The sequence below is a fragment of the Macaca thibetana genome, chromosome 11 (genome assembly GCF_024542745.1).
Source record: "Macaca thibetana thibetana isolate TM-01 chromosome 11, ASM2454274v1, whole genome shotgun sequence".
NCBI lineage: Eukaryota > Metazoa > Chordata > Mammalia > Primates > Cercopithecidae > Macaca > Macaca thibetana.
Genome location: NC_065588.1, coordinates 9,375,132 through 9,400,639, shown reverse-complemented (window position 1 = coordinate 9,400,639; position 25,508 = coordinate 9,375,132). Strand labels below are relative to the sequence as shown.

At 38.4% G+C, this 25,508-nt stretch overlaps 2 protein-coding genes across 2 annotated transcripts in view; one reads left to right on the top strand and one right to left on the bottom strand.

Moving 5' to 3' along the window:
• Positions 1 to 8,256: 8,256 nt before the first annotated feature.
• Positions 8,257 to 9,095, bottom strand: LOC126930222 (40S ribosomal protein S17-like). The gene has a single exon (XM_050746985.1). It carries the CDS (start codon positions 8,700 to 8,702, stop codon positions 8,295 to 8,297), a length of 408 nt encoding a protein of 135 aa, XP_050602942.1. The 5' UTR covers positions 8,703 to 9,095; the 3' UTR covers positions 8,257 to 8,294.
• Positions 9,096 to 15,505: 6,410 nt separating this feature from the next.
• LOC126931415 (pregnancy zone protein-like) overlaps positions 15,506 to 25,508 on the top strand; it is a 50,640-nt gene continuing 40,637 nt past the window's right edge. Inside the window, exons 1-8 of the mRNA XM_050749600.1 lie at positions 15,506 to 15,650; positions 17,037 to 17,220; positions 18,496 to 18,649; positions 18,796 to 18,848; positions 19,392 to 19,412; positions 19,853 to 20,021; positions 21,727 to 21,811; positions 23,549 to 23,672. Coding sequence (XP_050605557.1) covers positions 15,571 to 15,650; positions 17,037 to 17,220; positions 18,496 to 18,649; positions 18,796 to 18,848; positions 19,392 to 19,412; positions 19,853 to 20,021; positions 21,727 to 21,811; positions 23,549 to 23,672 — 870 coding nt within the window. The 5' untranslated portion in view covers positions 15,506 to 15,570. The remainder of the gene's footprint in view (positions 15,651 to 17,036; positions 17,221 to 18,495; positions 18,650 to 18,795; positions 18,849 to 19,391; positions 19,413 to 19,852; positions 20,022 to 21,726; positions 21,812 to 23,548; positions 23,673 to 25,508) is intronic.

Below are 25,508 nucleotides of genomic sequence, written 5' to 3'. Positions count from 1 at the left end.
AGAAATAAAGTACACAGTTCAGGTAAAAACAACCTTTTCAGAAGAGCCTAGCAAAGGTCTCCCAGGATGACATTCTGATCTCCCCAGGTCAGGCAGCACCTGGGACACGTGGTCATGATGGATGAGGCTGAGTTGTCTCAGACCTTCTCAGCTCAGGACAGCCCGCAGGTCACGGCCTCTTAAGGTTTTCTGCTTTCTTGGTCACATTGCCTCCTGACTTTCATCCCAGGTACATGCTGCTAGCCCTCATTCTCCTGTGTCTAAGCCTTATAAACCAAAAATAAAATTCTAAGCCCCTCTTCCGCAACACCACCACCAGCAGCCATCTGCAGGGACCCCTACTTTCGGCCAAGGGCATTCCAAAGTTAACCTGAAAAACTAGTTCAGGCTGTGATGGGGAAGGGGGGTCCGACATGCCTCATTATTCTCTCCTCCCTTTTGGAATTCAGGCACAGCTGACCGGCATTAACATTAAAACAGATCATAAGGCTGACAAAACAGACTCTTTGTAGCAATAAGATACAAAATTTTAGTATAGCATCAAATGACAGATAGAAGGCCCTGAAAGAAATTGAAGTAGTTTACCCCACATTATGTTTCTTTGCTGTGTCTTGAAATAGTCCTGCAAAGCTGTCTCTTGGAGGAGAAATCTACATTCTGAAGAGAATCCTCCTCCTCTTCTGGGCCTTTTTCCTGATCCAGGAGAGTGTCAGCTCTGATAGGAAACATTTACAATCTATTCTTTCTGTTATTTTTTTTCTTTTTCCAATTAGGAGCCTATAATACTTTGAAATATATATTTGCTCCTCAACCCTGTTTCCAAGCATACAATTCCTAAAATCCTGAGAATCTACAAAGTGATGTTTTTGTGTGTGCTAGTGAGTTGACTGGTGGCTGGCAGCTCCTAGTTCGCTTCAGGGCTGGTCACCAGAAAGACCAAAGTGGGATTAGAGGCTTGGGACTTTCAGCCCCTCCAAACTGTGGAGGGTTGAAGGTTAGGCTGATCACCAATGGCCAGTGATTTAATCAATCATTTCTACATAATGGAGCTTCCATAAAAACCCAACGGAGTGGCATTGGGAGGGCTTCCAGATAGCCGAACACTGTCTGTCAAGCTGGTTCACCCGGAGAGGGTATGGAAGCTCTGTACCCCTTCCCCACACCTTGCCCTATGCATCTTTTCATCTGTATCTTTTGTAATATTCTTTAAGGTACCTTCAATATACCTTGACATGTTTTTCTGAGTTTTATGAGCCAATAGACATGTTTTCCTGAGTTTTATGAGCCAATAGACATGTTTTCCTGAGTTTTATGAGCCATTCTAGTAAATTAATTAGACCCAAGGAGGGGGTCACGGGAACCCACAGTATATAGCCAGTAGGTCAGAAGCACAGGCCACAACCTGGGGCTTATGATTGGCATAGAAAGGAGGCAGTCTTATGGGACTGAGTCCTCACCTTGTGGGTCTCACACTTTCTCCAGGTAGACAGTGATGGAATTGAATTGAATTGGAGGACACCTAGCTGGTGTCCACTGCATGACTGATTGCTTGCTTGGTGTATGAGGAATATCCCCCACTCCCACTCCCTCACACACACATTTGATCACAGAAGTCTATGGGTTTTGTGGGGTGAGAGCAGAAGAAAAATGGTTATGTTTCTTCCGCTCAGAAAATCCTACTGTGTTTTTTTTCTAATAATTGTTAGGTCGGTTTTCACAGAGTTCAGAAGAATTTATTTAAAACAAAAAGTAAAGTTAACCACATCTCAACATACCATTTCCCATTGCTTCCTACCCCATCTCATCAAACGCACGTTTTAAATATTTATATTTACTCACTCTGCTCTGCTTCCCAGACATACACCATGTACTAAGATATAGACTTTGGAATACTTTTTCTACCTCTTTCCATCAACCAATATGTAGATTTTGCTTTTGGTTATAAACCAATATAATAATTTTCCTTACTGTATATTTCTTATATTTAAAAAATTCTTAGTTATAACTTATATTGCACATCAACAAACTTCTTACACTATTTAAGCTTATGTATATGTATTACATATGTGCATACATACTTAAAATTTGAAGACATATATGTTCACTGCCTGTCCTGTTTTACCCTATTTTTTCTATCTAGAGGTTTTTTATGGCTTATTTATAATTTGGCTAGAGTCCTTCTTTTTTTTTTTTTTTTTTTTTTTTTTGAGACAGAGTCTCACTCTGTCGCCCAGGCTGGAGTGCAGTGCCACAATCTCGGCTCACTGCAAGCTCCACCTCTTGGGTTCACGCCATTCTCCTGTCTCAGCCTCCCGAGTATAGCTGGGATTACACATGCCCACCACCACGCCCAGCTAATTTTTTGTATTTTCAGTAGAGATGGGGTTTCACTCTGTTAGCCAGGATGGTCTCGATCTCCTGACGTCGTGATCCACTCGCATCAGCCTCCCAAAGTGCTGGGATTACGGGCGTGAGCCACTGCGCCTGGCTAGAGTCCTTCTAAAGAATTTTTATCAAGCAGTATTAATTCATATGTTCATACAGCAATAATTTCTGAGGTTAAGAAATTTGGAAGGTTCCACCGAAGTCCATGGAACATTCTTACATAAGGTTGTTATGTAACGTCAATATGCACTATAGCAAGTCAAACGAAATGCAGGTAAGCATTGGAGTAAGAGAGCACTCCCATGTGGGTTTCCCACATTTTCAGTCTTCAGATTAAACCACCAAGATCTGTTCAAGGAATCTTAGCTTTATAATATCTCAAAGCATAAATTCCTAGAGATATTTTCATGCTCCTCTGGCCACACAGTCAAGCCATAACGAGGACAGAAAGGTGTAGAAAAAGGTCAAGAGATAAATGTTAAAACAATCTAAAGGCAAGAGATGAAGGATAAACAGACACGAATTTTGATAAAAGGGATAATGTACTGGTCCATTCTTGCAGTGCTATAAAGAAATACCTGAGACTGGGTAAAGCATAAAGAAAAGAGATTTAATTGACCCATGGTTCTGCAGACTGTACAGGAAGCATGGGAACATCTGCCTCGGGGGAGGGGAGTCCTCAAGGAGCTTTTACTCATGGTGGAAGTCAGAGCAGGATCAGGCGTCTCACATGGCAAGAGTAGGACCAAGAGAGGGAGAAGGAGGTGCTACACAATTTTAAACAACCAGATCTCCTGAGAACTCACTCACTATACAGTGCCAAGGGGGGATGGTGCGAAGCCATTAATGAGAACTCTGCCCCCATGATTCAGTCCCTCCCACCAGGCCCCTTCTCCAACATCAGGGATTACAATTCGACATGAGATTTGGATGGCGACATGGGTCCAAACCACATCAGATAATGCTGTGAAAAGGACACTTCTATGGGCAATATCTCCTGTTTAGAGTATGTTCAAATTAATATCCAATGAATGATTCTAGAAAACCAAATTCAGATTTTTATTACTGTGCAATTTTTGAACATAAAGAAGCAGTTTTCATTTATTGGACCTAGTATATGGCTGAATCTGGTGTGTGCCTCTTTTCACTAAATATTGACTCCCAGAAGAAGTACAAGTAAGGCTATGATTATCCCCGCAGGCTTAAAGGGTATCCAGTGGACTTCAGTTGAAATGTTCACAAACAATTAGGTTATTGAAATCAAGCTGGAGGGAGCGCCATGGTTTATAGTTTTGCCCCAATGCCACTGTGATTCTACTACAGCAGTGAATCTATATTGTGTCCTTATACTACCATATTATTCACAAGTAAATTTACAAATACATATAATTTTCTAGAGCCCACACAGCTATTAAGTAAAAAAGAAGTTCAAGCCACTGACAGTTCCTTTAGGCAACATTTCCTTAGTCTACAGTGAGCCCTGAACATGGAGTCACCAGCATTTTCTTGCGTGCAATGTGAATTTCTCTTTTAGCACCTGGACAATGCTTGTTTGCCTAAAAGAATTACACAACCTCGTTAACAGTTTTTTGCTAATCCAATTTATGTCTAACTCCTGGGGATAAATGATTACTTGCTTTAGATGGCAAGCACTCCATTTCTGATATGGTTCGGATCTGTGTCCCCACCACATCTCATGTCAAATTGGAATCCCCAGTGTTGGAGGGAGGGCCTAGTGGGAGATGATTTGATGATCATGGAGGTGGTTTCTCACAAATGGTTTAGCACCATCCCCCTTGGTCCTGATTGCTGCTGATCTTGTGACAGTGAGTTCTTGTGAGATCTGGTTGTTTAGAAGTGTTTAGCACCTCCCTACTCCATTTCTTGTTCCCATTGCCACCATGTGATAAACCACACTCTCTCTTTGCTTTCTGTCATGATTGGAAGCTTCCTGAGGCCTTTCCAGAAGCTGAAGCCACTATGCTTGTTGTACAGCCTGTGGAACCATGAGCTAATTAAACATCTTTTCTTTATAAATTACTCAGTCTCAGGTATTAGGTTGGTGCAAAAGTAATTGCAGGTAGGGCATGGTGGCTCATGCCTATAATTCCAGCATTTTGGGAGGCAAAGGTAGGTGGATCACCTGAGGTCAGGAGTTTGAGACCAGCCTGGCTAACATGGTGAAACCCCATCTCTACTAAAAATACAAAAAATTAGCCGAACATGGTGGCAGGCGCCTGTAATCCCAGCTACTTGGGAGGCTGAGGTAGGAGAATGTTTTGAACCCAGGAGGAGGAGGTTGCAGTGAGCTGAGCTCCTGGCACTGCACTCCAGCCCAAGCAACAGAGCAAGACTCCATCTCAAAAAAAAAAAAAAAAAAAAAAAAAAGTAATTGCAGTTTTTGCCATTAAAAGTAATGGCAAAAATCGCGACTACTTTTGCAACAACCTAATATTTCTTTATAGCAACGTGATAACAGACTAATACAATTTCTGAAACCACAAAAAGAAGACTTCCACCACAATTTTTAGCTTTCTAAAGGAACACAAATTAAATCAGTATAAGTTCAATCAATGTGAATCAAGTAATTAGGTCAGGTTTGTTTGGCTCCCATATACCCCTTATGTTATGCCATTCTTTCCACACTATAAAGAAATATCTGAGGCTGGGTAATTTATTTTTAAAAAGCTTTAATTGGCCCATGGTTCTGCAGGCTGTACAAGCACAGTGCCAGCATCTTCCCAGCTTCTGGAGGGCCTCAGATGGAGGCCCTCATGGTGGAAGGCAGAGTGGCAACAGGCACATCACACAGCCAGCGCAGGAGCAAGAGGTTGCAAGGGAAGGTGCTACACACTTTTGAACAACCAGATCTCCTAAGAACTCACTATGTCCAGGACAGCACCAAACCATGAGGGATCACCCCCATGACCCAAACACCTCCCACCAGGCCCCACCTCCAACGCTGGGGATTCCACCTTGACATGAGATTTGGAAGGACATCCAACTATATCACTCCTGAAAATCTGATGAAAGCTTCAGACTCTTTGACCATGAAGATTCACGTTCTCATTTTTATGTGAGTGCATACAATCTCTAGGGGTTCTTACAATCCCTGAAGCCCGTTTATGAGACCGTCATGTTTATAGAATCCCAGGATAACTGAATTTTCCCTGAAGACTCCAGTGTCCATGTACGGTCATACTTATCCTGCACCTAAAATTTAGGAAGTTTTTTTTTTTGTGGTGCCAAATATTAAGTATAATGATATTGAGATGATAGCCAAAAAAGAACTGCTGTCTTCCAACTATGTGTTTTTTTCACCTTAGCCTTTGAATTTGAGGAAGAACATGTAAGTTTAGCATTATGGTGGTGACTACAAAATTTTTGATAAATCCCTATGGATTTGTTTTTACTCTGTCAAGTGACAGTCTGTCTTTCTCAGCAAGGGTTTTTGTGTGTGTTTGTGTTTTGGAGGAATAAGATTAGCCACAGATCCTACAGAGAAATCAACCAGAGACGGTGTCTCCCGTGACTCCTGAAAACCCTGCATGAAAGGGCAATTTGCTACATTGTGCCTGAGGGTTGCTTGAACGTGTTCTCCATCTTTGGTCAGAATTGAAAGATATTTCAATCCCGGTGATATTAAATGTTATTTTGGTAATCTGTTCAGAAGGCAAAATAAACATTTGTAAAATCCTTTGGTTTTTGTGTCTTGGTGTCTGTAAATTTTTCACCCCACTGGGATGAAAAATATTAAACTTCAATTTGTTCTGAGAAGGAAGTCACTCCTAATTAGGAAATGATACAAAACTCTTACTAAAACTTTCCTCAATTCTTAATAACTCCAGATCTTTCAGAGACTTGTAATTTTCATTAACTTTCCTAAAGGATAAACACACAGAGAGTAAACTGTAATATAAACAAGTTTCGTAAACAACAACAACAACAAAAAACAGTCACCGCAAACTTGGGAAGTAACCATTCTTTGTTACCAGAACAGGATTTCTTTTAGAAAATAGTTTATGAGGTCAGGTGCGACGGCTCATGCCTGTAATCCCAGCACTCTGGGAGGCTGAGGTGGGTGGATCACCTGAGGTCAGGAGTTTGAGACCAGCCTGGCCAACATGGTGAAACCCCATCATCATTAAAGATACAAAAATTAGCCGGGTGTGGTGGTGCACGCCTGTGGTCCCAGCTACTCGGGAGGCAGAGGCAGGAGAATCCCTTGAACCCAGGAGCTGGAGGTTGCAGTGAGCCGAGATCGTGCCACTGCACTCCAGCCTGGGCGACAGAGTGAGACTCGGTCTCAAAAAAAAAAAAAAAGTTATTCATTTAATCAAATCATATATTGTTATAGTATTACTGAGAGGGTAAAATCATTCTTTGCAAGAATTCCCCCACCATCCTCCCATCACCCCTGCAGTCAATCTTACAACAGAGGAATTGTAAAGTCTTCCTTACTTTCAGCTCCCAAGGCAAGACCTGAAAAAGCCTAGACTAATGTTTGGCAAGGAATAAAGCCTCAAAATAGTTTATCAATCTCTTTCTCAGTTTTTTTCTAATATCCATATCCCAGCAGCCACTGACTCTGCTGTTTACTCCTGGAGTAACAGTTAGGTGTTTGGGAGTGGGAGGGAGGGGTGGGCTGACACAATAAAACTGATGCAGGCCACGGGGTCCTGGAAGGAGATGAGAGGGGCTTAGGTTACTTCACCCAACCAAGTCCTGTGGCCTCACCAACATAAACATGGAGTTAATTCAATCAGCACAGGCTTAATGGTTCTGTAATTTTGAGAAAATCTTAGTGTCTCCTTTGAAATACTTCATGTTTTTCTCACTCTTCAGAATAAAAAAAACATATATTGATAAGGTTAAAGTTACTGGTAAGAATGCGAGACTGTAAGAAACAGTCTCTAATGCAATTTCGTTTCGAAATGTCTTACTTAAATTGCATTTACTTGTCTGACTATAACAGGCTTTTGTTCATGCTCAATCAAAAACAGCAATTTGAAATGTGTGTTTATTTATTTTTGGATTTCCACTGCAGAATATGATTTATTTCTGTTCCGGCCCATGGCAAATTCCTGCACCTGTTTGAGGGAGACCCCACTAATCACTTTTTCCACATGTCTAAGTCCTCCCAAGTCTTTTCTCTTCTACACCCAAAAGATGAACTTTCAATTTAAAAGCAAAATGTGACATTTTTATGCCTAAGAATACTTTTACCATTTGGTAGGATGTTTTAACTCATTACCATTCTACATTCAGTGCGTATCTATCTACATCAATAATTCTATTTTGAGGCAGGTTTATTTTATTTTAAACTGAAGTTTTATTATTTTAATGGTTCTGTTTCTGGATTTTTCACACTCCCAAAAGATGTGCTTACCGTAATGTACCTTGACCCATGCTCGGGTCTAGTTGGGAGGGGGACATACAACCATGTCTATTGCCTTTTCTCCCAACACCTATCCTTCCCTTTACCTTGGAGCTCCTATGTCATCTGGGGAACTGAAAGATCCCTTTTAGATTTTCAAAAATGCGCACTATTCTCTCAAAATAATAACCTTATTGTTTCTCTTAGTTGTGCCTTAAAAATGTATGAATTTTCTCTTCTTAGTAAATTGCAAATTAACCTCTCTCAAATTTACATTTTTTTCTACAAAAAGGCAGGTTCCAAGGAGTGCTATAGTACTATAAATTACTGCTATTATGTGCCCTCATTTTATTGCAAAATCAATCATCTTTACCACTTTCAGTGACCTTTAGTTGGCTTTTAATTCTCTGGTCATTCACTGGCTATGGTAAACGCTACATGGACTCAAAATAGATTTTTATGATCTTACAAAATCTTTATTTTTTGTTGTTGTGCCACATTTATTGAAAACATTACAGCATTGTAGAAAGAATCAAACAGCCCCCAGAGGCATTTTGAAATTCATCCCAACTGTAGGCCGAGTGATCGGCAGGTGGGACGGACTGCCAAAGTCCAAAAGCTTCAGCATTTCCTCAGTGTCAGGATCTACTTCAATGATCTCCTGATCCGGGGCTGAGACCTTGGGAACATAATTGTCTCTCCTTTCTCTCTCCTTCTCCTGCAGCTTAATGGAAACACCTCTCAATGGGCCCCTCTGCATCCGCTTCATCAGATGATTGACACAGCCTGCTATGTTATTACGGAGCTTCTTGCTGGGGATAATGGCCATCTCCTCACGCATGCATTTGTTTCTGTGGAAGTTGTTACCTATGCACATGTAATACTGTTGTATGATGACCCGGGCCGCCGCCTTCACAGTTTTGGTGTGAACGTGCCCCATGTTGGCAGGTCCTTGGTAAAAGAAGAATTCTTATTTTAATGCTATCTGTGGAGTCCTAACTGAGGAGAAAGGGTCAGGCTGGCAGGAGAACAGGAAAGCAAAGAGAAAACAGCAGATAAGCTATGTGTCTGCCTTTCTTTTTGGTCTGGGACATGTAGCCCTCTTGTTCAGCTAACTCACAATCTTCCTGTTCTCAGCTATCACCACACCCTCGGCTGATAGAAAAATGCAAGTTAGCTCACGGCAGCCTTGGTCTCATCAGTACTGTGGAGAGCCCCTCTTCTGCACACCCACAGGCACCATTTTGTAATCAACCCAGCAATATTTTCTCAAGAAATAATAATAAACTAGAAGGATGTAAATGAGAACCTCATTCTTTCTTACATTAATCAATATTTTTAATGATTTTAAAGACTATGTGTGTGTGTGTGTGTATATATATATATTCATCTATGTCACTAATAAAAGAGAAAGAAGGTCCAGTGATCTGCTGATAAAACTATATAATTGACTCTGTTACATGATTGCTTGTACAAAGACTAACTTCACATCATCTGAAGTTATTCTTAACTCATTCTCCTTGAAATATTATTGCTTCATTCTATATTAAATATATGCATACAATTCGATTTATCCATTGATCTTTTTATGTACTTTTAAGAGAGAAAAAGCAAGTGTCGTGTCTCATGGGCACATAATTTTTTTCATTTATTTATTCAACAAATAATTATTGAATGCTTGTTATTAGTGGATATGCTTCTCAATAATAAGAAACAGTGAAAAACCAGACATCTCTGCCTTATAGTCCAGAGAGGAGAGACAGGCAATAAACAAGAAATATAACTAAGTTCATTATATAACATGTCATAAAATGACAAGTGTTATTTTTAAAAAGGCACAGCCAGGGAGATCAAGAGTACCATAAGATTGGGAGTTAGATTTTGCCATTTTAAATGCTGTGATCAGGATAGACCTCATTGAGAAGCTGACAGATGAGCAAAGGTTTAAGGTAGCGAGGAAGTTAGCTATCAGAACATCTGCAGAAGAACAATACAGGAGAAGATGATAAACGGTGTGAAGGCTTCAAGTCAAATAGAAAGATTCTCAACTGCCAAAGAAAAGCAAGGAGCTCGGTATGACTGAGGTGGTGAAGGCAGAAGATTCATGAGGGGATCCCGGGGTTTGTATGTCCAGGTATGGAACATTTCATTCTCCTGAGCAAAACTTCCATTGATGATTCACTAAGAGCAAGAAAGAAGACTAGTCTGGAATGACTTAGAATGAACACACCGGTGTTTCTGTAAATAGAATTATATGATTTGTAATGTGTTTGTGTATACGTGTGTGTGTGTGTGTGTGGCATCTTTTGTTCTATATTCGTGGGATTCATTGATGCTGAGGCAGTTAACATTATTCTATTTCATTGAAAAACACTGTATGGTTATAATTGTACGAATATGCCACAATTTACATATCCTATTGTGAGACATTTGAGTTGTTTCAATTTGGAGCTGTTATAAATAATGCAACTGCAAATGTTCTTACGCGTGACTTTTTGCACATTTACTGTCACTCTCCTGGGTATTTATGTAGCGGTAAAAATTGCTGGGACAGAGGTCATGTGGATGGTGAATTCTAGTAGATAGTGATGACTCATTTTCACAATTGGATGAGAGATCCGGTTGCTCCACATCCCCACTAAAACTTGGCATTATGAATCTTAACTTTAAACATTTTGGAGGATATGTAGAGGATTTCATTGTGGTATTAATTTTCATTTCTCTGGAGACCAAGTAACTTTTCATATGTTTATTAGCTATTTGGATATTCTTTTTTTTTTTTTTTTTTTAGCTCCGAAAGCTTTTAATTTATTCTCCTTGCAGCAGTGCATTGCCTTTGATAGCACTGATTACTCTCATGCTTTTCGTTTTATTATAACTATTTTTTATTATCCAGTAATATATACACAGAGAAAATAATACAGACAATTATGAAATAAAAAGTGGAATTATTTTGCCCTATATACTCACCCCAGGCCTCATTCCTCAGACTTAATTTGTACCACTTTTAACTATTTAAGTTGTTCTGAGGTACCTATATAACTTTACTTAATATGATTCTGGATATTCTTTTGTGTAAGGTGCTAGGTCTTTTTCTAATTTATTTCTGGAAGTCTTCGATATATTCTGGGTATAAGCACTTGTCAATTATATATACAGAAAATATCTCTTCTCTATGACTTTTCCTTTCACTCTCCTAATAATGTTGTGAATGAATAAAAATTTTAATTCTAGTATAAAAAAAGAAGACTGGGCTGGTAGAAGATTATTTTGCCACTAGGGCAGTTTTTAATAATGTGTATAGAAGGAAGCGTGATTGCAGTATGACTAAAGCAGTCTGGTGGAATTACAGCTCAGTTGACAAGCCCACTGGCCTGATCTCTGAACATTAATATAGTGTCATATTAAGTGTGAGTCTTTCCAATAAGACAAAAAGCACATTCATCATATTCTTTTTATCATTTGTTCTGTCTCTCGGTATCCATGCAGGGAAATACTTGAAGGATGGAAATATGGTCTGTAATCTCCTGATTTTTCCAGCCTGTTCTCTGCCAGCCCAAGTATTCACAAGGAGAGAAAACGTACAGGATTAATCAGCATATTAACATGGTAGATAAATTTTACAATGAAGATTCCTGATTTTTTTGTTTATTAAAAGTATTGCTATTCACATCCCTTATATGCTAATACATGCATTAATTTCATTCCACATATGCCAATGATTCCAACTCTGCCTCCCCCAGTATATACTCCAGTGGCAAGGATACTTTCAGTCTCAACCCACTCAAAGTTGCTCAATGCTTTGTAAACACAGTTCTCTTTGAAAATAAAGTTGGTTTAGAAATATGTCCAAAGGTAATAATGTCTTTTGTAGAGTTCCTTTGAAAAGTAGCTTTATTTTGGATCATTTGAAAAATGTGCCATACAATTAATGTGTCAAAACTATTTGCAATTACGAAGTCAACTTTTTTCACATGTATCTTTTCTCTTCTAGTCCCTATATTTATTGCTATAATTACAGTCGTAACTTAGCTTTTGTCTTGTCTTTTTCATTGAAGTTTTTGATGTTGTGATGACATCTTCAGGTTTATCACTTTTGATAAACACATACTATTTGTTGGGGCACTATGACATTTATCTTTGACTTTGACATTTGGCTAAAATCTTTTAGGTACAGTCAACTTTGCCCTCAGTTTATGTCTATGTCATTTCTGGGATCCTTGAAATTGTGCATGATCAATAATCCTACGATTGTTGTAACTAATGATATAAAATCACTGTCATCATGCTGTAATATAATCATGGCATAACTTATGAGTTGATTTTAATATAAATTTTCTCTTTCAATTATAATATGTATTTTAGATGTATCTTGGAGCGAAAAACACCTTGCTTATCTCTTACAAAAAGACAAATCAAAATATTGATATTTGCACAAATGCTCTTAATCAAAGCATCATAAGCCCAGTGTAGGTATCATATACCCATCTGTCTTAAAACAATTTCTGGTATAAGAAAAACATTATGCTAGAAATGGATTCTTTTGGCCTGTTCTGAAATTTTCTGTATTCATACATATTGTAGAGGTGACAGAAATGATTACAATTCACATTTAAAATTCCCCTCTTCTCTTTTCCAGCTCTTGTCAATGTTGTATTCCCCCTGAGAGTTCCATAAGAATAAAGCAGAAATCATGGAAAGAAATGTCAAAGTAGGGCTGTCTTACTTCATCTCGGTAACAAATATCCGGCAAAACTCTTTATCTTAAAATTGCAGCTTGGGAGAGTCATCCCGGGAATATATATTAGTGAGTTTATTGAAATTAAAAATAATGCAACATGTTTTCCTGTAAGAAATAAGTCCAGTTTGAATGCTTATTTTGACAATAAGGACTGGCTTTGCAAGTCAGGTTACTGGTGGAGACTTTCGTTAAATGAAATGAACTAAATGTGCAGGTTATGGCTCTGATCAGATAAAAGCCTTTTATGAGGCTTTATATTGACAAAGTATATTAAAATAAATGATATTTCAAAATTTCCAAACTTTCTGAGTATATTTGGTAAAAGCTGTGTTTTTAAGTAAGAAAGTAATGATTGGTGGCCATTTATAAGTCCTTTTAAGCCTTTATTGAATACTTTCTAGGAACCGAGAATAAGAATGATCATAATGGCTGATTTCCAAATCCTGTTGCAATTGACCTGGTTTAGCACTTTGCTTTCAATAAAGTTACAGAGGATTTATCAGCTGATAGATAATTGAAAGTAATTTTTAATGATTATAATGTGACCTTTGGCTTATAACATGGAAGCCTAAATATTTAGATAATATTGTTATAATAGAATGTCCCATATTTCTATTTCTCTCTTTACGTGAACAGGTTTTCTTAGTGCTTACATCTATACAATAGAAAACAGAATAGCAATATTCTAGAATTGAAATAGAGCAGAGTAGAAAAAATAGAGAATAGATGAAACCTGTTTTAATCCAGCAATAAGCAATATTCATCCAAGAATACACAATCTTATTTGAGGGAGCCAGCTGGAATACATGATTTATTTCACTAAAAAATTATTTTTGAACAAAATATTCTCATTTTTAGTATCTATTAAGGTTGTAGTCGATATATATATATAATTTTATAAATAGCGTATTGATAATAATTTTAATGATAATGCAATCTAGAAAACATTTATTACTAATTAGAACTTTACAGGCTCAAGAATATTTTTTATAATAATCTTTGATGATCTTTAGTTGCAGAAACATATAATAGGGCGATCAATAAAATGTAGTGAAGTATGTAACTCCAGGATAAAATTACCTGAGGAAGTAGGATGAAAATACAAGACTAAAAAGAAACAAGAGCGATATAAAGTTTCCTGCTGGGGAAAAAAGTGTTCAAGTGTGTTTTACAGGAATGGTGGTGGGCAAAAAAATCACTGCAGTGTCTACATTTCATCGGATACATTTAAAAAGTGGTATTACATTTTATTTTTTAAATATCAGTATTATACTACACTTACCATCTTGATAATGGTGAAAATTTTAGATGTCAGGTATATGTGAGGTATTACATGTTTAATAAAATTCTTTTAAGGAATACAAGGAAAATGTTTGAAGATCCCAAAAGTATAGAAGCCTTAGCTGACAGTGCTGAGAAAGTATTGTGTTTACCCTATAATGTCAAATATTTCAAATGCATCCACTAAAATTTTTAATTAAAAATTAAAATGATAAAATTCTGATAATTCTTGAGATTTATTCTTCTATTCCAGAAGTTCGAACTGTGATGACAATTTTTGCTTCATGCTTACGAAAAAGGATTTTATGTTTAGTCATTCAGCATTTGGTCAAATACAGGTTTGGTGCATACCTAAAAAGGATAGTCATGCCTGGAAAAAGTAATATAGAGACCTCTTAAAAGTCATTTACTGCTTACTGTAGGTTAATTTATCCCATATTAAGCTGATAGACAATAAGCACATTTATGGTAATTTAGGGGTGAGGGTGGGAGTTGGGAAGAGCTGGGAAGATGAGTGGAAGTAAGAGAGCATACAAATGGAGCCAAAATAAAGCAGAAGAGTTTTACAATCACCCAAGCAAGTATTTGTCAACTACCAAGGGCTAACACAATGTATTATACTACAGTTTATTCTATTTGACTTGGCATTTTTTTAGCCATAGTTTATCATCATTGGAATTTTAATAGCTTACATATCTACAATTTTGCAGTTCACCACCGGTTGTCACATACATCATCTTTACTTCTCCATCACTCTTCCAGGTCGTATAGAAAAGGGTACGTCAAGATCTGCCTAGCCCCAATTTAGAAGGGAACACAATAAAATATTCCCCGTTCTCAGAAGTGCCTATTTCTCTTCACATCTTATTTTATAGTTGAAATCAGTTCTTTTTTCAAAATGTGCAAACTTCAATTTTATAAGGCCCTAGTTTTATTAATTTAACAATGGGACCTTTCTTCTTTTCAGTGTTCCATAAAAATAAATTCTAACATCTGAATCCCCCTTGGAAAGCAAACAGGATGATGCATCACTGTTGATAAAATATTTTCTATCCCTCAGGATAAAATTAAATAAGAATGTTCATCAAAGAGAGATCATTTTCTTAGAGAACAACGTAAGTTAATTGGGTTTATATTCTACATGTTGAATGAACTAAGAAATAGTAATTATATATTACATACGTTGTTATACCCAATGAACAGCTCTTTTTAAAATAATAAACATAAGGATGCCTGTACAAATCAAAAGTGAATCTTTCAAGCAATGGAGAGGTTGCTCCCAAACTTATTTTATTTAAAATTCTGTGACAGATTTCTTTTCCGTGTTTCAGTGAAGAGCCAGTTAGGATGAATCTTGGGTGAAGAATATATGTCATGCTCCCTAGATTACCAAAACATATTTGGGATATGGATTTACATTAATACCTCTTTTAAAAAATGCAAGAATATTGGTTTATTTCATCAAAACATGTAATTTATTTTGTATTTTCATGAAAATAGTTTTAAAACTGATTAATGACCTGAGCTAGTGGTAGCCTCAAACTACTATTTTTCAGGAATTTAGAAAATTTGGGAAAGTGGATAAAATAATACCAATAGTCATGAAAATTATCTAGAATTGATTTTTTTAAGCTGGAAGTAGTTAATATGTTACAAAAATAAATGATTGGCAGTTTACTTTCACTGCCCATCAGATGAAATAAAAACCAGTGAGCCGGAGCAAGAACAGGGTTAAAAGAATCGAGGGCTCAGACTCCCATTCTGCCCTCCTCCTTTCTGCACCGTAATGAGAAATCAACTGCCCCAGCCAGTCTTGATCCTGCTTTTCCTCCTCCTTCCCAGTGATGCTTCAGCTGCTGCAGAACCGTAAGCACTATTTCCAGAAACTTATATTATCCTCCTTTTTTCCCATTGTATTATCTCTTTGATCTGTGTTTCCTAATTCCCTACACAATTTTCTGCTGTCAAAGGGACCAGGAAGGATCAGCAAGTCATTACTACTCACATGGAAAGAGACATCCTCCAATTTCCGGAAGCTCACCCTCCAATTTCCGGAAGCTCACAGACATAAGGCAGCGACATCTATGAAACATTTACCAAAAAAGAATAGAGAATTCCTACCCAAAAAGGGATACATTTTTTATTGATTCATAAAACGGATTGCACGTCGTGACAATTGTGAAATGACTCAGTACCTGTGTTTTCCTCAAGTCAGGGATTGCCAGGATGAACGTATGCTCAACAGACAAGCCAGGATTTGTGTGTCAGTTCACTCAATCCTTTGGCACACCTTTAGGAGCTGGCATTAGGTCTTGGGAATCTACAGATTAACAAAATTCAGACGCTGCCCTCAACATCTCACAGTATGGAAAAGTAGAGAGATGGTGCACAGAGAATGAACTATAGAAGAAAAACAGAAGCAGGCATTGCAGGATTCTGTCAGAATACTTCCAAAGAAAGCTCCCTCTTCATGAGGCCGGATGGAAGAGAGAGGGATTCACCAAATTCTGCACAGAGAAAATCACTTTTGAGATAAGTCTTATGAAGCAAACAGAAGTTTCCAGGTAGACAGGGACACTCAGGAAGAGAGAGAAGAGTGTGCACACGTACAGCATCCCCAGATGTAGTGTGCCTGGGTGACTGTGAGAGACAATTGGTGAGAGGAGAGTGGTATTTTCTTCCGGGTGTCTATGGCAGTATGTCTGGTGATTAGCCTAGCTCCGTTTGCCTTGTCTCCATCACCAAAGAGCTAAAGAAAGAAAAGATATTTTTGCTCCCATGGTCGTAGTGCAAAGCAATTCAGTTTCTCCCCAGGTATTAAATGTTATATCTTTCCTAGTTTCCTGGAACAAAGAGATTTGTAGTAACATTCATGCAAAACCCAAGATCACATGCAGAGAGGTCCTTAATGCTTTCAATGATGATTTGTTGGTTGATTCACATTTTGAAATTTTGAAATTTTTATCCAAAATACATAACAACTCATGGATTGCTTACCCATGGCTATTGACAGGTTTTCTAATATTATGTGGGTGAGTATTTCCACAACAGAAGAGAAGCATATCTGGGGTTTAATTTGAGGTTTTCTCAGTTCCTCAGATCTTTTGGGTTAGCCTTTGGAGAATACACTCCTGCTGAAATCTGTCTCTGTTCTATGATTGGTGACAAAAGCAAAAATTACTTAGAAAATGCCCATAATAATGATGTCTTTTTGACCCTTCCATAGTTAATCTGGACTTCTCCCCTCCACAGGCAGTACCTAGTGCTGGTCCCATCGCACCTCTACACTGGAGTTCCTGAAAAGGCCTGTGTCATCCTTAATCACCTGAATGAGACGGTGGCACTGAAAGTAACTCTGAGGTACGAAATGCAGAACAGTCCCCTCTTCACAGACCTGGTGACGAAGAGGAACTATTTCTACTGCAGTTCCTTCACGGTCAGTACTGCTCCTTGAAATAAGGGAGCTGGAAAGAGAAAGAGCATATTATATTAGCTGATACCTTTGGTTCTGATCCTTTGAAAATAAAAATGCATAATGAAAGAAAAATGAGAAATACAGAGTGAATCTCAATTTACATTTTCTTTTTTTTTTTGAGACAGAGTCTCGCTCTGTCATCCAGGCTAGAGTGCAGTGGCATGGTCTCGGCTCACTGCACTCCACCTCCCGGGTTCATGCCATTTTCCTGCCTCAGCCTCCCAAGTAGCTGGGACTACAGGCACCCGCCACCATGGCCAGCTAATTTTTGTATTTTTAGTAGAGATGGGATTTCACCATGTTAGCCAGGATGGTCTCGATCTCCTGACCTTGTGATCCACCTACCTTGGCCTCCCAAAATGCTGGGATTACAGTCATGAGCCACAGTGCCCGGCCTCAATTTAGATTTTAAGAATGGAAGTTCTACTGAATATGCTCACATGATATTTACAAACAAGTGTCATGCATAAAATTTAACAGTAGTTATAGAAAGGATTTAATCTGATCTTAAATTTCTGAGGTAAATAATATTCATGCCATTACAGATAGAAACACTGAGATTTATAAAGTCAAATAACTTATATAAGATCTCACCAATGGTTGATAGTGGATGTATTATCCTTTTAATCTTTTACTACTTAAGGTATTAATTGTTTAATCATACATGACTACCACAAATAATAACATAAAATTTTTTTTGAGACAGGGTCTCTTTCTGGCACCCAGGCTGGAGTGCAGTGGTGCCATCAAGGCTCACTGCAACTTTGGCCTCCCAGGTTCAGTTGATCCTCCCACCTCAGCCTCCTGAGTAGCTGATACTATAGTGGGTCTTGAACTCCTGCGCTCAAGCAATCTGCCCACCTTGGCCTCCCGAAGTGCCAGGACTATAGGCATGAGCCATTGTGCCTGGCCGTATAATATATAATGTTGTTGACCTTTGAAAAATAAAATTAATAATTATTAATATCACCATTTTGCTGTGAAAATGTTAAGCATCCCATTTCAGTCATAACTGACTTGAAAGAATTAGCTTACCTTATTGTAATATTTTCTCCTTCAATCATGTTACTGTCATGTTACAACATCATAATAATCTACTTTTAAAACAAGGAGCATAATCCTTGACTTTGTCCCTTACTAATTCTCAGGGACCAACCAGGAAGACAGAAACTCCTAATGGCTGAGAAATTCAGAAATAAGTCTGGGCAGATTCTTCAGCTCACTTCTGTTTTACAGATTCCAGAATTACCATCTTCCTGGGTGGTCATTGCTGTGGAGGTAAAAGGGGCGACTCTGCATTTCACAAAGAGCAAATCAATACATGTAACTACAGCAGAGAACCTAGTCTTTGTCCAGACAGACAAATCCATATACAAACCAGGACAAACAGGTATGAGGAATCAAATGAGCAAGGGGAACTTTGGGAGAGGGGAGGAGCTTCTTTATTACTTTATTCTGCAATCCTGGGAATTCAGGCATGCTGTTACTACCCCAGGCTCCACTGGGAGATTTCACAGGAAAATACCTCTGTTTCAGTGAAATTCCGTGTTGTCTCTATGGATATCAATTTCCACCCTTTGGATGAAATGGTGAGTCTCGTAACGACGGGTGACGGTTGAGGGAAAATATAAGGCCTATTCTTTTAGGAAATTTAAGACCAATTAAAGAGGTATTTTAAACCCACCACAGGAAGATCTCATAAGGATATCTCTGCTAGAAGAATAAGGGAGGTCAGAATCAAGGCACTCGATAAACCGCATTCTTAAAATGAATTCAGTATGCAGTTGAAGTTGTCCTTTTAAAGATTCTAGTTACTTTCATTAAATAAATGTGTGAATTTGATTTCCCTCTTAAATATCATCTGTGAAATAATAATAAGCTTATTATTCGGACCTTTTTATCTAAATAGGTTTCCTCAATTGTATGTTTTTTAACAATAGGGAAGTCATGACTTCTTGAAAGATGTATGTCCCAAGCTAAACATATAAAGTGCTGTGAACCAAATGGGGTATTTCCTCATTTGGAATATACAGACTCACCTCCTCTGGCCCATATACTCTGTCAGTGCTGGTGTCTTGGTTTTCTCCTTCTATATTCTACCACGTGCTCATACTATCTTTTTTTCTTTCCAGTTTCCAGTGGTTTATATTGAGGTAAGTGGTATATTGTACATTACAACTGGAATGAGGACTCTCTACAAGTTACATTAAATTGCATCTGTCCCTTCCCTCATCATTTCACCAAAGCTAAACAAATACTGTTTTTCTGTCCACCTTAAATTCTAAGTGGATAAGATGTAAATGCAGGAACATTTCTTGAGATGACTCGTCCAATATTTCTGACCAAAATAAACATACATAATACCAAAAAGAGTCATCAGTATGAAATGTTATCTGTAATATCTCATAGCTAGCAAACTTTTTGCCCTTATCTCAGGCTGGAATTCCTATAAAACTTCGTTAATACCTTTGGGCCAATTTACCAACCATCTGTGATACAGCTGCCTATGTCGTTCTTACCTGCTAAGCTGCCCTTCTACTCAAAGTTATATATTTCAATTGTTTCTATGAACTCATAATATTTTCACCTATAGGACCCCATGAAGAACCGAATTTTCCAAAGGCAAGGTCTCAAATTGCAAGGAGGACTCAACCAACTCTCTTTCCCGCTATCAGTGGAGCCCATTCTGGGTTCCTACAAGATCGCGCTGCAGAAAGAGTCAGGGAAGAAAATAGAGCGCTCATTTGAGGTGAATGAATATGGTAAGAATGCTCCATGTGTAAGGCATTTATAACATCAGAGTATTTAAGATTAGATAGTTTTCACCTATAGGTAAGAATCAAAGGTCTAGCATACAATAGTTGAAAATTAGCAAGCTTTTAAATTTACCCATATATTTGCTAAGTGCTTTTTATGCACTACCTCATTTAATTCTCACAATGCCCCTCTGGGGCAGATACTATTATTATTCCCATTTTGCAAATGAGCGTATCAGTACTGGAAAAGTCAGTAACTTAAAAAAATCACAGACTCATGGCCTGGCGCGGTGGCTCAAGCCTGTAATCCCAGCACTTTGGGAGGCCGAGACAGGCGGATCACGAGATCAGCCGATCGAGACCAGCCTGGCTAACACGGTGAAACCTCGTCTCTACTAAAAAAATACAAAAAACTAGCCGGGCAAGGTGGCGGGCGCCTGTAGTCCCAGCTACGCGGGAACCTGAGGCAGGAGAATGGCGGGAACCCGGGAGGCGGAGCTTGCAGTGAGCTGAGATCCGGCCACTGCACTCCAGCCTGGGCGACAGAGCGAGACTCCGTCTCAAAAAAAAAAAAAAAAAAAAAAAATTCACAGAGTCATTAAGGGGTAAGAAAGATTTGAACTGATACTCAAACATAACTTGTTAACCAATACTTTGTGTCAGCTACATACACTATATATCTGTTTTTTATATTTTATAACTGAAAGTATTTCCTGGGGTTATTGTATGGTTGTCTATAACCTACACCTACACTACTCTAATCAACTACGATTCCTAAACCATATAATTTAGTAATCAACTAAACTATAGTTCAACTAAGTATAGTAATCAACTAAACTTTAACACACTTGATTTAGTCAGTACTCAACCATAGTTGATTACTAAGTCAGACATTGAAGCCATCTTATTAGTTATCAGTTACGTGAATTTTGTAATGTAAATTAAATATTTTATGCCATGACTGAGAAGTCCTATCACAAAACGTGGTTCCCAAAATTCATCAGAACTGCCATCAAAATCACAGAATAGGATTGTATTATAGGAATAACACCTTACAAAACTGTGAGAGAAGCTAGAAAAGTAAGAGGCCATCAGGAGGAGTTGACAGATGACAGAAAATTACTAGCCAGTTCTGAAGCATGATTAGGGGTGTATAAATGTGAGCTTGCAAAGGTCTGGGAAGCCAGGAACCCTCAGCTGCCCAAGTGCACCAACCATGCAGAGGAGCTGACAGAAGAATCTATGGAAGATTACCTCTGCACTCCACGTAGCTACCACTTTAGTAGGCTTGTAGCCAAGTGTCAGATGGTAGGCCTGAGACCTCTGTTAGTCAGCAGGGCTAGCATTTGGGAAGAAGAGCTCGGCATAGGGAGGGAAAGAATAAGAACACATTGCAACCTATTGGTCCCGCTTTACCACATTAACTGTGATGATCTTCAGGGACTAATCATGCTGCCTTCCCTCTATCTGGGAAATCTTGCACAAATTCAGAGAAAGAGAGGCTACGAAATGTACTATCAGGTTAACCAAGTGAACGTAGCACAGACCGCTCATGGTAATGAATGACTTCTCCTTCTCAGTACTGTCCCTATTGTAGCTGAAGTCGTTTCATGTGATCACGTGTTAAAGGTTCTGTCATAGCATCTACTGCTAATACTTGCAAGATCTCTGGCCCACTCTCACCTTTTTTTTTTCTTTTTTATTAAAACAGTTTTGCCTAAATTTGAGGTCCAAGTAAAAATGCCCAAGGTTATTGGTTTTCTAGATGAAGAATTTGTGGTAACCACCTGTGCCTTGTGAGTTGCATTTTTTTTTCTGTCTCATTTCTATTTGCATACTGTATCTGAGGGGAGGTATTGTAAATAACAGTTACTAAACTTGGAAGTATTTTAATTAGGAGAGGAATAACTCTCTTTGTAGCTTGCCTCATAGTAGGGAGTAGGGACGGCAGCAGATGACACATCTGCTAATTGTAAAATCATTTACTGGACATTTGAAACGTGCCAGACAATGTTCTAAGTGCCTTGTGCTTACTAACATTTTTATTCTGTAAGTAATCCTGTGAGATGGGGAGGATTATTATCCTCAATTTACAATGGGGAAACTATAACTTTTAGAGAATAAGAAATTTGCTCACATTACTGCAGATAGTAAATGGTAGACTGGAATTTAAATCCAATGGTCTGGAACCAGACCCCAAACTCTTCACCACTATTCTATATTGGTTCTGCAATTTAAATAGCAATCTAGCTTTATGAAGCATTTATGTATCCTAGACTCAGTGCTCAACTGAATCTAGGCCATCCAACTAAGGATCTCATGCTCATGCCTTCTGTGTCCAATTACCTCCCTTTTCTTCACTGCTTCTAATTAAACTATGGAAAGACACGGGAAATAGTTGGGAGGAAGCTAGGCTCAAGTCTTGGATGCACATGACAGAATTAAAAATCCATATTGTAGTTATTTCTTCCTTCGATTGCCTTTTAGTGCCTTTTAGTGCACTACGGCATCCTCCACACACACGAGATGAGTGTATGTCCCCTCTTGCTTTTGCGAGCAGCATGAGCAACATGTTTTCATCCTTCTCACTAGACTCAGTGCTTTAAATTTTTCATCAGAGGGAAAGCCTTTTGATCCAGATTTGAAGATTCCAAAAGTAATTGAAATTTAGTAGATGATTTATGACTTTATCAGCACTTAAAGGAATTCAGGGGGAAAAAGAACTATAAAAAGAAGAAGCTTGGGGAACTGACCCTACACCTTATCTCCCCCATCATTTGGGTTAAAGCAATAGGTTTCAAACATCAGTGTTCATCAGAATCTAAGGGGTGAGGAGTGTGCTTACTTAAAACGCAGATTCTCTGGCCCCATGTCCAAAGATTCCAATCATACATCTGAGGAAAGTCTCAGAAATCTGCATGTTAACATGTATCCCAGATCATTTCAATGTTGGTGGTCCACAAAATACTTTTTTGAGAGACCACAAATTAGTTATGTCTTTGTGTCATATCCTTCTATCATATTAGGCAGAATCAAACTGAGTCATTATGTATAACATTTTTGTTTTATAGCTACTATTTTCCATCTAACTTCTCATTTATTTTCTTAAAGTGCTTATAAATCAAGGATAACGCAGAAATACACTCTCTACATAGTCTTAATATGTTGCCCTAAAACAATGTAGGAGGTGTTGTCAAAGCTGGAATCATGACCTAGATAATCTGACAGCTGAGAAAGAGGGAAATAGGACCATCTTACACTAAAACTGCAGCTAAGAGGGAAGAAAGCTCTGAGAAAAACTAAATCGGTAATTTTCCATTTGGAGTTGTTTCAAAAAGATTCTTCCAGTACTTTTTCTTAGAGTTATGGACAATTAAGATGCAGTCTCTCAGAATAAGTGTTTATAAAATGCAAATAATATGGAAGGTAATACAATTGCTTAAGGTGGATGTATGAATGGATCAAATCAGTTGAAGAAACATCAGTATTATTTATATCAAGTAGCTTTTTGCATGGCCACCTTATTGTTACAGGTACACATATGGAGAGCCTGTCCCTGGTATGGTGACACTTAGTGTATGCAGAAAACATTCATTATTCTGTTTCGGCTGCCACAACACACATTCACGAAGTATCTGCGAAGAATTCAGTCAACAGGTACGTGGAAATCACTCTCCTCAGGACACTAAAACCAAGGTTTTCTCTTCTCATGGATTACAATAATGAATACAATACAACAGAGAATAATGTTTGAAATACCCATCAAGCAAAATGGTGGAGTGGGGGAAAAATTGTAAGAAGGTCTGGCAGTGTTAAGGGCTCACTTGAGGGTTGAGTTCATGGGTGTCTAGTGGTATTTATTTGGTTAGTTTGGTAATTTCCTTCCAACAGCAATCAAAATGCCAGATATAAGGGCATAAAAGGACATGGAAGGATCCAAAGTTGGCTTTTATCAAACAGAAAACAGAAAAATGTGTGTGGCAGGTGTTAAGAATTTGGCTAGTGGGAGAATCAAATGGCATGGCATGGAAAGTCAACTGCGCTGGAAGAATGTTAAACAAGTACAAGGCTGAAGAAAGGAAGACTTCGAAGGACAATGGATTAGAAGCCCAAAACATGTCAAGGAAGAAGTGGAATAAGAATAATTAAGGGAAACAGCTGAAAGTAGAATGTGATATATTAAAAAATAAAAGGCAAAAATTACTGATTCCAGAGGCAGAGTATGCAAACAGTCCAGGATGTGGCAGTATGAGCAGATGCTGTAGGGGTGATGCAGGGCAGGTAAGCCCCCACATGGGGGTTTAGCCCAAGAAAGTTCTTTTCTTCACCCGGGAAAGAATTCACGGGCAAGCCAGAGGTGTTAGAGACAACAACGTTGACTGAAGCAGCAGTGTACAGCAGCAGCAGAGGTACTATAAGCAGTGTGCCCACAGTAGCAGCTCCAAGGAGTACTCTAGTCATATGTACACCCATTTTTAGTTACATGGAAATTAAGAGGCAGATTACGCAGAGATTTCCAGGAGAAAGGTGGTAACTTCTGAGCTGTCAGGCCATTGCCATGGAAAAGGGCATTAACTCTGGGTGTTGCCATGGCAACGGTAAACTGACGTGGCACACTGGTAGGCGTGTCTTATGGAAAGCAGCCTCCCCTGCATCTCTGTTTTAGTAAGTTCCCTCTTTGGTCCAGTGTCTGAGACCTGCTTCCAAAGTTGAGTCCCACCTCTTACCTCAAGGTTATGGAAAAGAAAGTTATCAAAGCTGCAGAGAGCAAATGAATGAGAGGCCAGAATAACAAATATAATAATGAACACCAAGGCAGACACTGATAAGCAAGATACCATAAGAAGAATCTAGCTGCCCAAATCTGTAATGTATCAGGGAGACTAGTATTAACTTCTATTTTCAAGTGAGTCATGACATCTATATAAAAATAAATACGATTCAATTTTATTATGCAATGAAGATTTTCATATAAATAAATTTAAAATGAAAACAAATCTTTATTAAAACATGTACCCCAACATTTAGTTTGAGAACTTGGTTATGGCGAGGATTCATCTATTTAAAAAATGTATATATTCCTATTAATATCCTAGATATTGAGAATATACAGTTAAGAACATAACAATCCTGGCTGGGTGCAGTGGCTTACCCCTGCAATCCCAGCACTTTAAGAGGCTGATGTGAGAAAATCGCTTGAGCCCGGGAGTTTGAGAGCAACATGTGCAATATAGTGAGACCCCCGCCTCTATAAAAAAATTAAAAAACTACCAGTGTGGTGGCACATACCTGTCATCCCAACTACTTGGGAGGCTGAGGTAGGAGGATCTCTTGAGTCCAGGATGTTGAGGCTGCAGTGAGCCGTGATCATGGCCACTGCACTCTAGCCTGGGTAACAGAGTGAGACTCCGTCTCAAAAAAAAAAAAAAAAAAAAACCAACAACAACAACAACAAAACACATAGCAATCCTTAGTCAATATTTAGGTAATGGT

What these genes read in the sequence shown, in the direction of transcription:
- LOC126930222 (XM_050746985.1), bottom strand. Translation starts at nt 8,702, where the DNA reads ATGGGGCACGTTCACACCAAAACTGTGAAGGCGGCGGCCCGGGTCATC.